At 39.9% G+C, this 14,103-nt stretch overlaps 2 protein-coding genes across 15 annotated transcripts in view; one reads left to right on the forward strand and one right to left on the reverse strand.

Annotated features, from left to right (window-relative positions):
* ABLIM2 (actin binding LIM protein family member 2) overlaps positions 1 to 14,103 on the reverse strand; it is a 138,753-nt gene that overhangs the window by 104,410 nt on the left and 20,240 nt on the right. Inside the window, exon 1 of one of the 13 annotated variants that reach the window (XM_038177905.2) lies at positions 4,470 to 4,640. The exons of the other annotated variants lie outside the window; for them this stretch is intronic. Within the exon in view, the coding sequence (XP_038033833.2) occupies positions 4,470 to 4,485 (16 nt within the window). The 5' untranslated portion in view covers positions 4,486 to 4,640. Of the gene's footprint in view, positions 1 to 4,469; positions 4,641 to 14,103 lie in introns of those variants that run through there. 13 annotated transcript variants of the gene reach the window in all.
* SH3TC1 (SH3 domain and tetratricopeptide repeats 1) overlaps positions 1 to 14,103 on the forward strand; it is an 83,937-nt gene that overhangs the window by 5,599 nt on the left and 64,235 nt on the right. Inside the window, exons 1-2 of one of the 2 annotated variants that reach the window (XM_038177898.2) lie at positions 6,584 to 6,713; positions 8,064 to 8,159. The gene's annotated coding sequence lies outside the window, so the exon portion shown is untranslated. Of the gene's footprint in view, positions 1 to 6,583; positions 6,714 to 8,063; positions 8,160 to 14,103 lie in introns of those variants that run through there. The other variant, XM_038177899.2, reaches the window with a different exon arrangement.

Here is a 14,103-nt window from a genome sequence, read left to right on the forward strand (position 1 = left end):
CTTTATGTTAAAATAACAATGATTGACATAATTTGGAGAGTATTAGCCGACATAAAATTTTAGCTTGTGTATGACTCAATGTGTATTGAGTCATTTTAAAATAAATATGTTCAAGTGGTAATTTTAATTATTTTTCTTTTATGCCTTTCTGTATCAAAATCAGTCTTCAATGCAGAAGTTACAATGAACATATTTAATGAGTGAAATAGTGAATTACTGATGGAACATAATGATCTGAGACTACTTACCTGATCACAATTGAATAGGGAACTCATTATAAACTAAACAATTACATTATACCTTGGTTTGCAGAATGTAATCAAACTAGAAATTTCTTTCTTAACATTGAATGATTCCTTCTGACTGGAAATACAAGTGACTGGTTTTCCAAAATTTGCCTCCTCCCAGTTTGGCAGCATTCTACTTTGGCAAAAGTATGTTTTTTTAAACAACAATTAAAAATAATAATAATAAAAAAAAAACATACAATAAGATAACTTTCTCAGATAGATTTACTTCTTTTCTGTTTGCTGTAGACATACACACTTCCTACAAGCACTAGGGGAAGAGACGATAATTATATCACACATTATTAAAGCTGCTTTACAAACCTTACTGCAACTGTAAAATCATGTTTTCAATGTGCTTATGTCTTTGCCAAACTACACCCATTTATACTGACATTCTTCACATTTGGTTTTCTCAATCTCATGCCTTTACAGGAAAGTTCAGACAAACTGCTTAAGCTTTTTATAAAGGTGAAAAATAGCATAGGATAAAATATATTAAATTTCAATGTTAAAAAGAAAGAATAGCACCTTGGAAGTACTTTGGAGTGAAGGCTGACGAGGAGGTGGATTTCCTACAGGTACACAGTTTTGCAAAACTCCACAGACATGTGGTCCAAAAACCCCCAATTCTTAGAACAAACCCGTCTCATTCAGCATTGCTAGACTAACTAGGATGTAGCAACAATGGGGGCTGAAGAAATTTGGCTGAGACAGAAGTTTTTTGGAAGTAGCGCAAAGGAAACTGTGGTGGCAGAAAAGGAGAAGAATTGGGAATCCCTGATCATGCTCTGCTCTAAAGCCTGGAATGGAGAATTCAAATCCTTGGCAAAAGATCTTATCCAGGACTACTCCACGCAGAGAATGACAAACCACTTTGCTATCACGTTGTCTTTTAACCAAATGACAGAAATCCTCTCAGTGGATTACAAACACTATGAAGAAACATATGGCCAGAAACTGCATAATTTGACATAGTCTAATGCTTTTTCCAGTTTTGTGCTTTTATTTTAACTTACATAAGGACCCACAGAAGCCATTACTGAGTATAGAAACAAAGTACTGAAAAGTGAAGATGAGTCACGCTTAAGAATATACATTCAGTCTCAGATCGGACCTCATATATGAAGCTTAATAATAAAGACTTCCACCTGTTTTGACCACTGTATGGACACAAATAAGCCCACACATCCCATTTACTCCATATTATTTGACACTGTTCTAAAAAAAAAAAAAAAAAAAAAGTTTTTTTAGACTTCCTACTCTTGGTCACTATAGAAGCATGAAATAACAAAGGACCAAATTACACAATTTAACCATTGGTTTGGCAGGCGCTTTCTGTTCTGTGATACAGATATTTTCAAGAGTGTTGTGAAAGAAACAATAAAGCACAGTTTGAACTGATAGACAACACTGATGTGAATAAATACTTTATTCCTAAAGAACAGTTTTTGCAGTCCCAACAATTACCTCTCAATCAATGGAAAGTGCTGATTCTTCAGCAAGCTTCTCTGATGGATACTGTAGAACCAGAACCTAAAGTCAAAATTAAAAGGAAAACCAGAGAAACGGGAGGGGTTTGTTGGGATGTGGAGGTGGTTCCCCTCTCCTGTTCTTTTTGTGTCAGTTGTGGGTTGTGTTTTGGTTTTGTTTTGTTTTTTGTTGGTTGTGCTTTGTTTGTTTGATTGTTTTTATTTTCTGTTCTTGAAGTTGGGTTCAAAAGGGACAACCCTTTCATTTCAGGCTCATGTAAATGCACTATCATTTGTCTTCAAATCACAGCCCTTCATCAGAAGAAAAAATACATGTGTTTTTCCTCAAAAACTATCAGCACTAATAGCTCATCTGTAAATTCAGCAGGAACATTCCTACTTCACAACCCATTATATTCATTTCATGAGACAGAAACATTTTGCTTAAGCAAAAAAAACACACCTTGTAATATCTAGAATAACATATAAAATTACCAATATCAGCTGTTTGGTTCATAAACAGATCCGGCAAAGCCAAAGGCCACATTCCAACTCCAAACTAAAACCACACGTTATCATTCTGAAAATGACTATTGTTCTGCATAACTGGATTAAGAGAAAATTATCTCAGCAGTGTTGACACTGAACCTTGTCATGTCTACAGCTAGAGAGGATTCCTGAAAATCAAAATAAACAAATAGGATACACAAATACCAATTACTTATTAAGTATTTTGGACACAGGACAGAAGTATTGATTGCTGAAACCCTGTATTTTGCAACTTGGGGAGGGTGTGGTTCAGGACAGCGTGGAGGGGAATTAAATTTGCAATCTTCCCTTCTCTGAGGAAGATTAGAGGAGAATCAGATGAGAATTAGAGACCAAAGCTCAAGTTGTTATTTTGCCAAACATTTCTGGTGTTGCTTCAATCAAAACACTCAGAGCTGGACTCAAACCACCAGATGAAAGCAAAGGAAACAAATATTGAAGTGCCCGTAAAAGTCCTTTTAGGCATTACTTGTGGTTTTAGGTGTCTAAAGCTGGCCTCTGCTGCCTCCCTGCTTTGTGTTTGCATGTAAAATGCAGTGACTAGGAGCACCTCCAATGCTGGCATGTGTGCAGGGATAATAAGTAATACTATAATAAGTAAGTAATAAGGTAATACACATGGTGTTTGAAGAACTAGTTGGGCGTGAGCTAAAAATTTCCCTTAGACAAGGGGTTTTATTTTACTATTTTTTTTTCCCCCTAAGAACTTGTGATTCATTAAGGAGCTCTGTGGGGGCGTAAGATCTCAATGGTCTTGCAACAGCATGTTAAATATCCCATGGCAGCCTGTTCTAACATATTTCTCACTGGTTTATGTTAAAACCTTTTTTCAGGATAATGCGTTTGTGCACTTCGCGGTGCCTTTTCATTATCATGCAATACCTTTTCCTTTCATGCATCACAACAAAACACAGTTAACAGGGAGAAAAGGAAAGCTAAAGTGTTGCCTTGTATTTCCACATCATGGAGCCCCTTGAGAACTCCAGCTGGCCATGCAGAGGGCTGAGCTGTGCCCACCCAGCAAGCACAAGCGAGCACAAGTGAGCTGCCCTCCCAAGCAGGGCTTTGCAGCACCAGCTGCCTGTGGTTACTCCTGCAGAAATGCTCACAGCTTCTCCCAGCACCTCTGTTGTAGACTCCTACTGCTATTACTGCTCCTCTCTTTAGTTTATATTCTGCAAGACAAGCAGTTCAGCAAATTCAGTAAATCTTTATGTGATAGGCCTCTATTTAATTAAATTTACTAATGTGGTCCAAAAAGACAAAATACCACAATTTGAGAATCATGTTCCTTTTTGAACCACAAACCTGTTTTTACTGTTTATAAACAGCTTGTACAGTGCCTTTCCTTTGGCACAGGGGAGAGGACTGCATGCTTTTTCCAGCACTTCCTATGGATCAAAATCAAATCAAAAATCTATAGCTGATACAGGACAGCAGGCAGTTAACATAAAGACTGAAACAACCAGTGATTTTTTGGCTAATTTCAGAGTTTATGGCACTAGAGATGAACGAGAAGTGTTACCCAGCAGAATACAAAGCAATACAAACACACACAAGACATGCAATACAGCACAAGCACTCAGCACACAAGAGCTCCAAATCTCACCATATGCTCAGTGCAAAATTTGTGTCACATAAACATGCCTAGCACAAGCTAACCTCCTGCCTTCATCATTGTAATAAAATATTTACTGAATCCAAGTACACTTAGGAAGAAATCTCTGCTGAATTTTAGAAACTGTTAGTGCAGCAATATAAAGGCTATTTTTGCATGGCTTCTAGCGAGACTGCAATGAGAAAGAATATAGCAGCAGCTCTGCAATATATCTACATGAAGCTAACGGTATTTTTTCATTATAATATAATGAAGTCTAAAGTCATTTAATATTAAATAATAATAGGGAAATTTAAAAATTGATCTGTCAACTAATAAGCGCTAGTATAATCATAGCTTCATAATCTTCACTGATGTAATTAAGTTATCTGAAACAATTTGAAGTAAATGTTTAACCATCTTTCTCTACTCTACAGAATTTTCACTTAACTCCCAAACAAACATTCTTGTGACAATACCAGCGATTAAGTTCCCACAGTTCTGGATGAAAACCAAGTCATTTCAGGTCCGTGCTCCCAAAAACGTGGAGTCATCCCACCATACCTGTATCTTCCGGCATTCTTGCATTAATCCAGCTCTACTGGGACATGGACGTAGGAAATGCCACCACGCTTTCCTGAGCCCTGCTCACAGCGAGGAGCAGCCGGCGGTGGGACGAGCGGGCGCTGCGGCAGCGCGCTGTCACGAGAGTGGCTCCAGCACAACTGCGGCCAGGGCTCAGATGACTCCTGCAGCACCCACGCACAGGCGGGAGGCGAGCCAAAACCTCGCTGGCATGTAAAAATAGCGCCCTGCAGAAGGCTCAATGTTCACATGTCCGCAGGGCGTCCAACGGTGGGCCACTGCTGGCAGGGACATGGAAGGACTGGGGATGCCACCTCCTATAGGCACTGAAAGGCAGCACCAGAAAAAAAAAAAAGGGCTTGAAGAAGAAAAACCTTCAAACTGGCTGGCCAAAAATTAAAAATACAGGCAGCTGACAAATTAAATATATGGTATCTGCCACATTTGAAGAAACCCCTCTAGCCATACCCTCAATACAGGCTGTCCCGCTCCCTGTCCCTGTGCACAGGAGGGCACAGCACTGATTTCAGAAGATGCTCAGAGCTCACTTCTCTCCAAAAAGCAGTCACGGAGATAACTGGCAGCCCAAAATCGCTCCCCTGATTGTTCATATGGAGCTGGACTGTTCATCACTGGAATAACAGTGATGTGTTGAGCTATTTAAAGCAATACTTGCTTGCCCAGCTCTTATGTGAATATGTTACAATCTGTAGCTCTTGCTTTGGACTAACTTTGTGTGAAGGCAGTAAGGTGGCCTGTATATTCAAAAAGGGGACTGATGGCATAGGGAATAACCTGGCTAAACCTGAGCTAAAGTGCTGGGACAGGAATAGGACTGCATCTGCCTTTAACATGAAGATTTTATTTTTTCCTGCAGTCTCCGAAGCCACCAAAACACTCTCCCCTCCTCCCTTGTTCACCATCCTCTATCCTGTCATTGCCTGCTTGGTTACAAAGCTGCTAAGAAACAGTTTCTTCTCTCTTTCAACAAACAGAAACCGGTCAGGGGTGTAACTGTGAAAATATCTCCTCAGTGTCTGATGCTGCTGTGGGAGGGCTGGGAAACCAACACATATTATGCAGCACTGTGCACAAGAGTTACAGCAAGTTCAAAGTGCCATGCAGATTGAAGAATATTTTGCACCAAATCATATTAAAATCTTAGCTGCAGGTATGTTTAAGGGTTATTCTCCATCAACATCTATAGTTGATGCTTAATCTTTTCAGAGAAAGTTCAATTCCTTCCAATTTCCATCAAAAACTAAAGCTATCATTTAAAGCTTATTTGTGCAGAATAAGGTGGAAATTTAAAGAAGGCTCAGTGAAGCTCTTACAAATTTCTCTAAGTTCTTACTAGCTCACGACGGATGGATTGTTATAAACACTACATAGAAAGAGGTAGGTGGAGGCTTTTTTTTCCCAAAAAACCAAAAGCATCAAAGCGTCATAAGCATCAAGATGCAATTACGATCAAATTTGAAAATATTTCATGATGATAAGCCAGAATCAGCTGACTGTTTTTGATCTTACAGACTTGACTATCAACTAAAGCTGAAATTAGTAGTAACTCCAGCACTTAGTAGTAACTCCACCACTTTTGCAGAATGTTGCCCTTTAGTTTATTACTTACACAAAATATCTTCACAACAGATGTGAAATAAAACATTGTTTTGTTTGTCAAGTACTGACTATGGGGAATGGAAGAAGCTTATCTATAAGGACAATTGAGGAGCTTGGACTTCAGAGATCCCTGTGGTGTCCCTGGGCCATGCCTGACATGGTCCATAACTTTACAGAGCCCCTGGCAGACACAGCCTGGGACTCAGACAGCAAGCTTTAAGATCTCAGCTCCTGAGCCCAAATTCTGCACAATGAAACCATAAGCTCACATGCACCACAAGCTGCAGCCACAAGGTGTGATATCTGAAATCAAGTAAGTTTAAAGCCATGAATTCACTTTTAACAGTATTATATATATCCTATCTTACAGGAGCTGACTTTTGGCATTAAAACCTTATGACAGTACTTTATTTCATTCAATACTTTTGTGCTGTCTGTGCTTGGCCAGATCCTTCCCCACAGTCTTTTGGATCCCCACCAGACGTCCTGGCTGAGCACTCCAGACACTGGCAGGATTTGGCCTCTGTAGTTTTTCCCAGAGGCTGCTTCAGCTTGGCAGAGAGGCAGGAAGCACTTTGCTAAATAGCACCACTCAGAAGAAAGGTAAATTAATAGACAGGAAACGTGAAAGAGCTTTCCTTCTAATACAGCCTTTCCCTCCACTTCCCAGACCATTTCCTTTTCAAGACTAAATGCTGTATCATCTATATTTTGACAATCATGACACAGCTGAATACTGTACTAATTTGTATTTACAATTCCGCTTGTAAACTTTGAGCCTCCCCTACGGTCTCACAACTTGGCTACAGCAGAGGAAAACTCATAGATGAATAGGTTTTTGATAGTGTTACAGTGAAACTCCAGCACTTGGCTTGATGGACACAAACTAGCAGACTATTGCCCCTCATTTATTGTGGTTTACTGACAAGATGAGGCAATGGCAAAAGACAACTGATGGCAGCACAAGCAGGACAGCTCACATACCGACAGCTGACACTCCTGCTGCAAATGAGCCATAAAACATTACAGGTTTAAACCTATTTCTCAACTCAATGCAAGCCTGTAACTCCTCTATAATAATGTTAGTAATAATACACCACCCTTATTATAGAAAAAGATGAGGCCCTTGGCTCTTCTTGAAACTTCAAGTTCTGGTAGCCAGGGCACTGCCTTCACAGCATCCCTCACCATCTTTCTGCTTTGGATTTTGTTTAACCAAGGTTACATCACTGAGGTCAATGTCTCTGCTGACAAATTCAGGCCACGCTGAAATGGATTAGCAAGCTGCAAACTCTCTAGAGCCAATGGTGCCATTAAAAAGCTTTCAGATCTATTCCTGATTAATTCACTTTTTTCTATATTCACTTCACTCTTCCCACTACAAGTGAGTGGCAATAGTATGGAGAGAGTATACAGTCTAACACTGCTCCCACTCTCCCATGATCAGAGCACCTTTCTAGACCCATTTGAGCTTTTTTTTTTTTTCATAGCCTGTCTTAGAAAATGTTTAGAAAAAATATTTACTTTATAAAACAAAAATATTTATTTTTCTAAATATGGAAAAATGCAGTTGTTCTTCACTTTTTTTTTTTTTTTTTAAAAAAAGAACTTTTATCTAATTGAGAATTTAAAGAAAAAAATCAGAGCTAGCAGCTGAGATTCAGGAATTTTGCAATATACAACACACACATGCCTGCTTGCACACAACAATTCCCATTCTGCTTGAGGTCTGCATGTCCATGAACTGTTTGCCTCTTACTAAGTTTCTAACCAACAGTGTATATGCTTTTAACAGCACATGGAAATTACAGAGCTCACTCTCACTAGATATTAAAAAGAATTACTTTTTATACACAACCTGTAATTGATGAATTTTACTTTGAGTACACTGGAAATTACAAGAAATATTTCACAGATTGTTCACAGCATGCTTTAAATTATCTTTCCTCCTAGGTCACAAAAAGTGGCTGCAGTGCTACTTGGGATAGCGTTTATTTGGATTTTCCATTGAGGATAGAATGATCACAAACAAACAAGCAAGCAAAAGAAGTGAGTACATCCCTGTATATAAATACAGAGATTTTGGCAATGCTTGATCACTAGGACAAAAATAATGAAACAGATTTCCTTTTAATTATCATCATCTGTCAGTTGAAGTAATCTGTAGTGGTTGTGTTTAAAGTTGGCACTACTGCCGAATGATTCTTGCCCTCAAGCACTTATGATCTAAACAAAGACGACAAACATATGGTGGAAGTGAAAATAAACAATAAAGGGTAAAGGTTTAACAAGATAAAGTAGGATAAATGGTACATCCACAACTAAACCAATAGCCTTTGACTTTCTGCCCATTCTTTCTTGGTGTTACCAAGCACAGCTCCCGTTCCTGCTGGAAATGGACTTGCAGCACCACCCAACTGCACCCACTGGGACCAGATATACCCTGCCAAATATGTCCTGTACAGAAGTAGTCCAAATTCTAACTTCTCTTCTGACTATCAAACACTTCAATCCTCAAGTGAGAGAAAACATCTGCAGAGTAATGAAATATACATGGATGTGTCTAATTGAAACACACACACAAGCAAGTCTGAGAAAAAGAACAATTTGTGGTTTCTTGTAGTGCAAGGCATCAAATTATAAGATACTGAAAATGCTGCATATTTATAAAGCAGAAAATATTCAAATGTGAGATAAGGCTGAGAATTCACTCTGAGCTTTGCATATAGAATTGCATGTAGCTGTGCTTGCTCCAGAGGTAACTGGGTCATGAATCCCTTCCTGCTCCCTGCTATCTCTTGGGAATAAAGAGCTTCCTTCAGCCCTGAAACTGGTGATGACAGCCCTTGTCTGCTGGCCAGCCCACTGAATGAATGAAACCACAGCTTCTCCCACTGCTGGCTTCCTTCTCACATGGGTCCCTCTACAGCAGACCTAGATCAGACTGAAGCACGTGATGTCCCCTTTTACTGTCCCGACTACAACATAAGCACCAGCCTCCAGATTTATCTGGAAAAAACATACTAATACATACAAAATGGTGCACAGAGGTCAAATATACAGCCTGCAATGCCTTTAGTGAAGCTTTCATAACAGCAAAAATACTATACAAAGAGGTGCAAGAAAATTCTTAAGAGAACTAGGGGAAAAAAAATCCCTGTCTCATAATGAGGTCACAGCATGCCAGCACATCCAGAAAGTGGTTTGCTAAGTGACACAGGTCAGAGGGTAAATGGATACGCTCTGGTTAGCAGCAAAGTGACAGTGAAAGCCGCAGAGATGCCACCACGTACCTCACATCTTACAAATAGACCTGAAGCACAGGGAATTTGCTGACCTTGCGAAACTGATAGGGATGGCCAGTGAAAACGGAGCAGATGTCAGAAAAGACAAGACATGCTTAAGTAGAGGTCATAGGCTGACGTGCTATTTAGAGCAGAAAAACCGCCATGTAATATGGGTAAGGCAAAGAATGAACAAAAGGTATTCGTTACTAAAAGGTCAGGCACTACAAGGGACTAATGAGAGGGAGGATTTGAGAGAGAGGGAGGGAAACTTAAACCCTCTGCTGAATAGCTGGTACTAAATGAGGAACACAATCAGGAGAATGGGATGTGTTGTGTTAAGGGAAGGTATCCCGGCAGCAATAAGATGGTACTGTAACAAGAACTGTCAAGATAAAACCCTGAATCTGAGCTCGGCACTTTATGGGAGGGAAACGGCAGCAGCAGATGAGACAATAAATGGCAGTCAACATGACCAAAATTCTCCCTAGAAGGCTTGGAAGTTAGAAGAGCTAATTTATGTCCTTTAATACAGCAGGAACTATACTACACAGAATTGTGACATTTAGAGGATTGTGAACAGTGCAAGAAAGATGACAGGCCCTTTGAATATGCCAGGATCATTTGGGGGTATTTCTTCTGGGAGTAAATGAATGCATAGAGCAAGTTTTTAAGGTTGGATTTTCTGTGTGGGCTGATGTTTCACATGCATACAAAGGGAGAAAGAGATCACTAAATGTTATTTTATCATTGTTTTACACACAAAAATACCATTTACATTGTCTGGATTTTTAATCAATGGAAATTTCCAGTGCTTAAATAGAGAATAAACCGAACTATTAGCTAAGTAATTACATAGACTTAAAGGGTCTTCATTGCTTTGCTCTCTTCTGGGAAGTTACACAGCCATTTCCATAATTTTGCAGACATAAGCTGTCTGTTGTATAGGATCATCAAATAATAGTATAGGTTGACTGCTCTCCTTGTCCCCTGCATGTGCACCCAACTCCTAGCACTTTAAACAGTGACCAAGCCAGAAAACAATTTTCTGCCTGCTTTCCAAATCCCATCTTCTATAAAACAATGTAGCTGCAAAACAGCAGGGCAGATCCAAAGCCTGCTTGAATACATTAATTTTGGTTGATGGTCACTGAGGAATTTGCCAACAGTATGGGTTGTTGTTTAGAAAGCAAAGATAAAAAATAAGTCATCACTGGAAATCTAATACTGTTGGACTTTACCCTGCTCCCAGTGATGCCCACCAGTGAAACAGCTATTGATTCAGTTGGAAGACTTTAAACAGCATTAATTTCTCATCTCAGTTCAACTAAGTTTTGATCTCAGCATTTTACTTATCACTACCAGAAAGTTCAGCATTTTCCCTATTCGCCTAAGGTTACAATGTCTCATCAGCAGCATTTGAAAGGAAATCATCTCTGAGCTGACTTTAATACCAAGAAACAAAGCAAAAAGATTTTTTTTCTTGGAGTGCTTTAAATTTACTGATATTCTTTATTGTTTGGTGCCAGTGTAAGTAGTTCCAAAACTAATAGCTGCCTCTTTTTTAAAGAATCAATTAAAAAACCCTGGACTCATTACCAGTGTATCAGCGTGAACCTGAGATAAATGCTCAAAACACTTTAAAATTACATGCTGATTTATCATAAGAGGAAGCTCACAGCTTTCTGTGAAACTACTGAATATGTGTAACCTCGAGATAATGTAAAGGGTTGTTGATATGAGTGTCCTGCTGAAGGCAGGTGTTGATGGACAGATTAAGCCCCACACAGGCTGCAGCTGATGGGCAGTAAAGGAGGTGCTGGAACTGCATCTGCTCTGCAGCTCCCTGGCTGCCCCATGGTCACTTCCAGTACCTCTGCTAGTTACTGGAGCCATACTCTTTCCCATCTTCAGGATATCAAACCATAGAGAAGATGCTGTAGATCAGAACCTGCTGTTTTGTTGCTGGTTCCCACCCTCCAGTTGGCAGTACTGACCAGACTATGGCCCTGCTCAGCATCCTCCCACCTCATTTTCACGGTGATATTTGCTCTCAGCTGTGTTGTTGAGCAGAGGAAGGGAACAAGCAAATTCCCTGGCTAGGAAATGAGCAAGTGTTTGGAACCAGGAAAAAACAGTTTAGAACAAATTTCCATGGCTCATTTCTCTTTCCATTCCCTGGTACAAACAGAGTAACAACAACCATGCCTACTTGTTATAGCAACACCAAAAAGCCAAAGCAAAATAAAATAACATAAAACCCAGTAATGTATCTTGCTAGTTAAGCCACAATGAATTACCCTCAACCATTGATTACTCTATAAGGTACTCACTTTCCATTAATGTTATATGAAATGGAGTTTCTAAAAGGATTACAAACAATAATTTAAGGACCTTTCCAAAGGTTCTTTCTTTTTTATGTATTATTCTGTTGAATATAAAAATGTCTTGAATAATTCATGCTGCAATATAAAACTGAACTCCTCCTGGCTTTATTCACTATGCTTAATTTGGCATTAAGATGGGATTAGCCACTGTTTTATTGCAATCATACAGTTACTTCAAATTATTATAATGATTATTATAGGTATTGACATTATTGAAGTGTTGGAGCTCAAGTCACACCAGTTTAAACAGGTGCAAATTAGTTAACATTGGTGAAGTTGTCACAGCCTCTGGTCACAGCATGAAACCTCTTCGATTCACTTACATATGAGTCAAATTGTGCTTCATCCCCAAAAGATAAATCAGCACACTGCCTCTATTTTCACATTTGGGCTACACAATTTCTGTAATCGCTTCTCTTCCAAAACTGCATCCATAAGAGAAACGTGTTACATTCACACAAACACAACCCCTGAGCCTAGAGCCACTGTGCTACTTCTTGCACAGCTCTGCAACCAACATTTTTACTGCCTCCAGACACTTTTTTTAGCTGCTTACAACAGTCTTTGAGCACACAAGATCGAGTTTTTGGTTTGCTTACTTTGCAACATGCCAGCTTATACTGTTAGTGAATTCATGTAAAACCAAATACACGTATTTTGGTCAGGAGCTTTATACAAACCTGTCATGGAAAGAAGGGGAAAAAGAAATATCACCTAAAAAAAAAAGAAGTGTCTATTTGTTGGAAAGGTATTGCACAGCACTTTTTCCAGGTAAGATACAGAAATGCAACTCATTGAAGGACAGATGAAAATCCTATACCAAATCCTGTGCCAGAAGAGTCCTCTAATTTTAATAGGGTTGAAACCTGGAAAAATTACGTTCCCCATTTTCAGGGGGAACAACAGCAAGATGTACGCAGTGTGTGGGCAGGAGATGCTGGAGCCTCTATGCCTCTTCCAGCCCCTGTGCCCAGGTTGCTCTGCCCAGAGGCCTCTGTTTTGAAGAGGAGCATGAACTTGGTGCTGCAGCCTGGTTCCAGCCCCGGGGCAGGGTGAGGCTGTGGGGAGCACCACCAGGTGCTGCCTGTGTCAGAGTGTCCAGAGGGCTGGAAAAGAAGGAAAAAATGCAGCCCTGTGTGATGAAAAGTGGTATTCAGAAACTGATTTCAGTTCACCAAGGGGAAAACTGTAAGTTATGGTCGGACGACAGCACCGAAGAGTATTTTTCAATTCAAAATAAAAGTAAGCAGAGGAAAATACTTTAAAGAATTTTTAAAGAACTTTCTTAATTTAAATGCGCTATTAGTTACACTGTGACTGAATCTGGTAAATCCTCTCATTGCAGGCAACAAATATGAGGAACCTAAGACTGTAGCCAAGGCCTGGCCTTGACCAGCTTTTTTTTCCAAGAGCATTAGGAAAAACCTTTATTTTCCTCTGTGTCAAGAGACCCCCTTCTTTCCACCCCTAAGCCAAGAGTTTCTGCCAAGCAGAGGCCGATGCCCCACTACCCATTCCACCGGCTGCAGCTCCTGGCAGATGTAGGTCACACCGATGGGAAGGAACTGTGGAGCTTGATCTGCCTGCAGTCTGCTCCAGTTGCCAATAATCCCACAGATTCTGGTCTTTAATGACAACATACTAAGACGACAATTATGTGGGATGCAAGTAGCTATTCCTTGACCTATAGCCTGCTAAAATGAGACTCAGCCTGTCTGGCTTTCCTTGCCACTGCCAGTCTGTGACACCGTTGCTTGATGTTTGGCCAACTGGTATTTTGTAGAAGCTGGATAAATGATGCCTGGCTATGGCTGGTGGACCATGGGAGGCAGGGGAGCAGGAGGAGGCTGGCCTGCCTTATTGTCTTGCAGGACTGCAAAACACAGGAGCTCTTTTTCCTCTTCCCCATTGTGGACCACATGCCAATGGAGCATCAGGCACAATCCAGCCCTGCTCTACTCCCCCGGTATCACACAAAAATAATGGTTTTAATAAGAGAGCAGTCCAACTTCAGTTTAATATACTATACAGAAAAGGCAAGCAATCCATGCTACCACAGTACATTTCTAGTGTTTATTTCAGAAACAGAATATAAGCAAAGATAATTCTCCTCCCAGTCCAAACAGTCATAAAGTAAGTGATGACTCAGAGGGTAAATACCAATTCTATGGCATCCCAGTCCTCTCTATCATTTAGAGTGACAGCCCTGCTCCCACTGAATAAAAAAGACAATTCTGCTTTGTAATGAATGAAATAAACATTTGCGCCAGTATGACTAGTTTTTCTGCACTGCTGAACACTATCAGTATCTGTATTTCAAAA

This window comes from Anas platyrhynchos, chromosome 4 (assembly GCF_047663525.1).
Source record: "Anas platyrhynchos isolate ZD024472 breed Pekin duck chromosome 4, IASCAAS_PekinDuck_T2T, whole genome shotgun sequence".
NCBI lineage: Eukaryota > Metazoa > Chordata > Aves > Anseriformes > Anatidae > Anas > Anas platyrhynchos.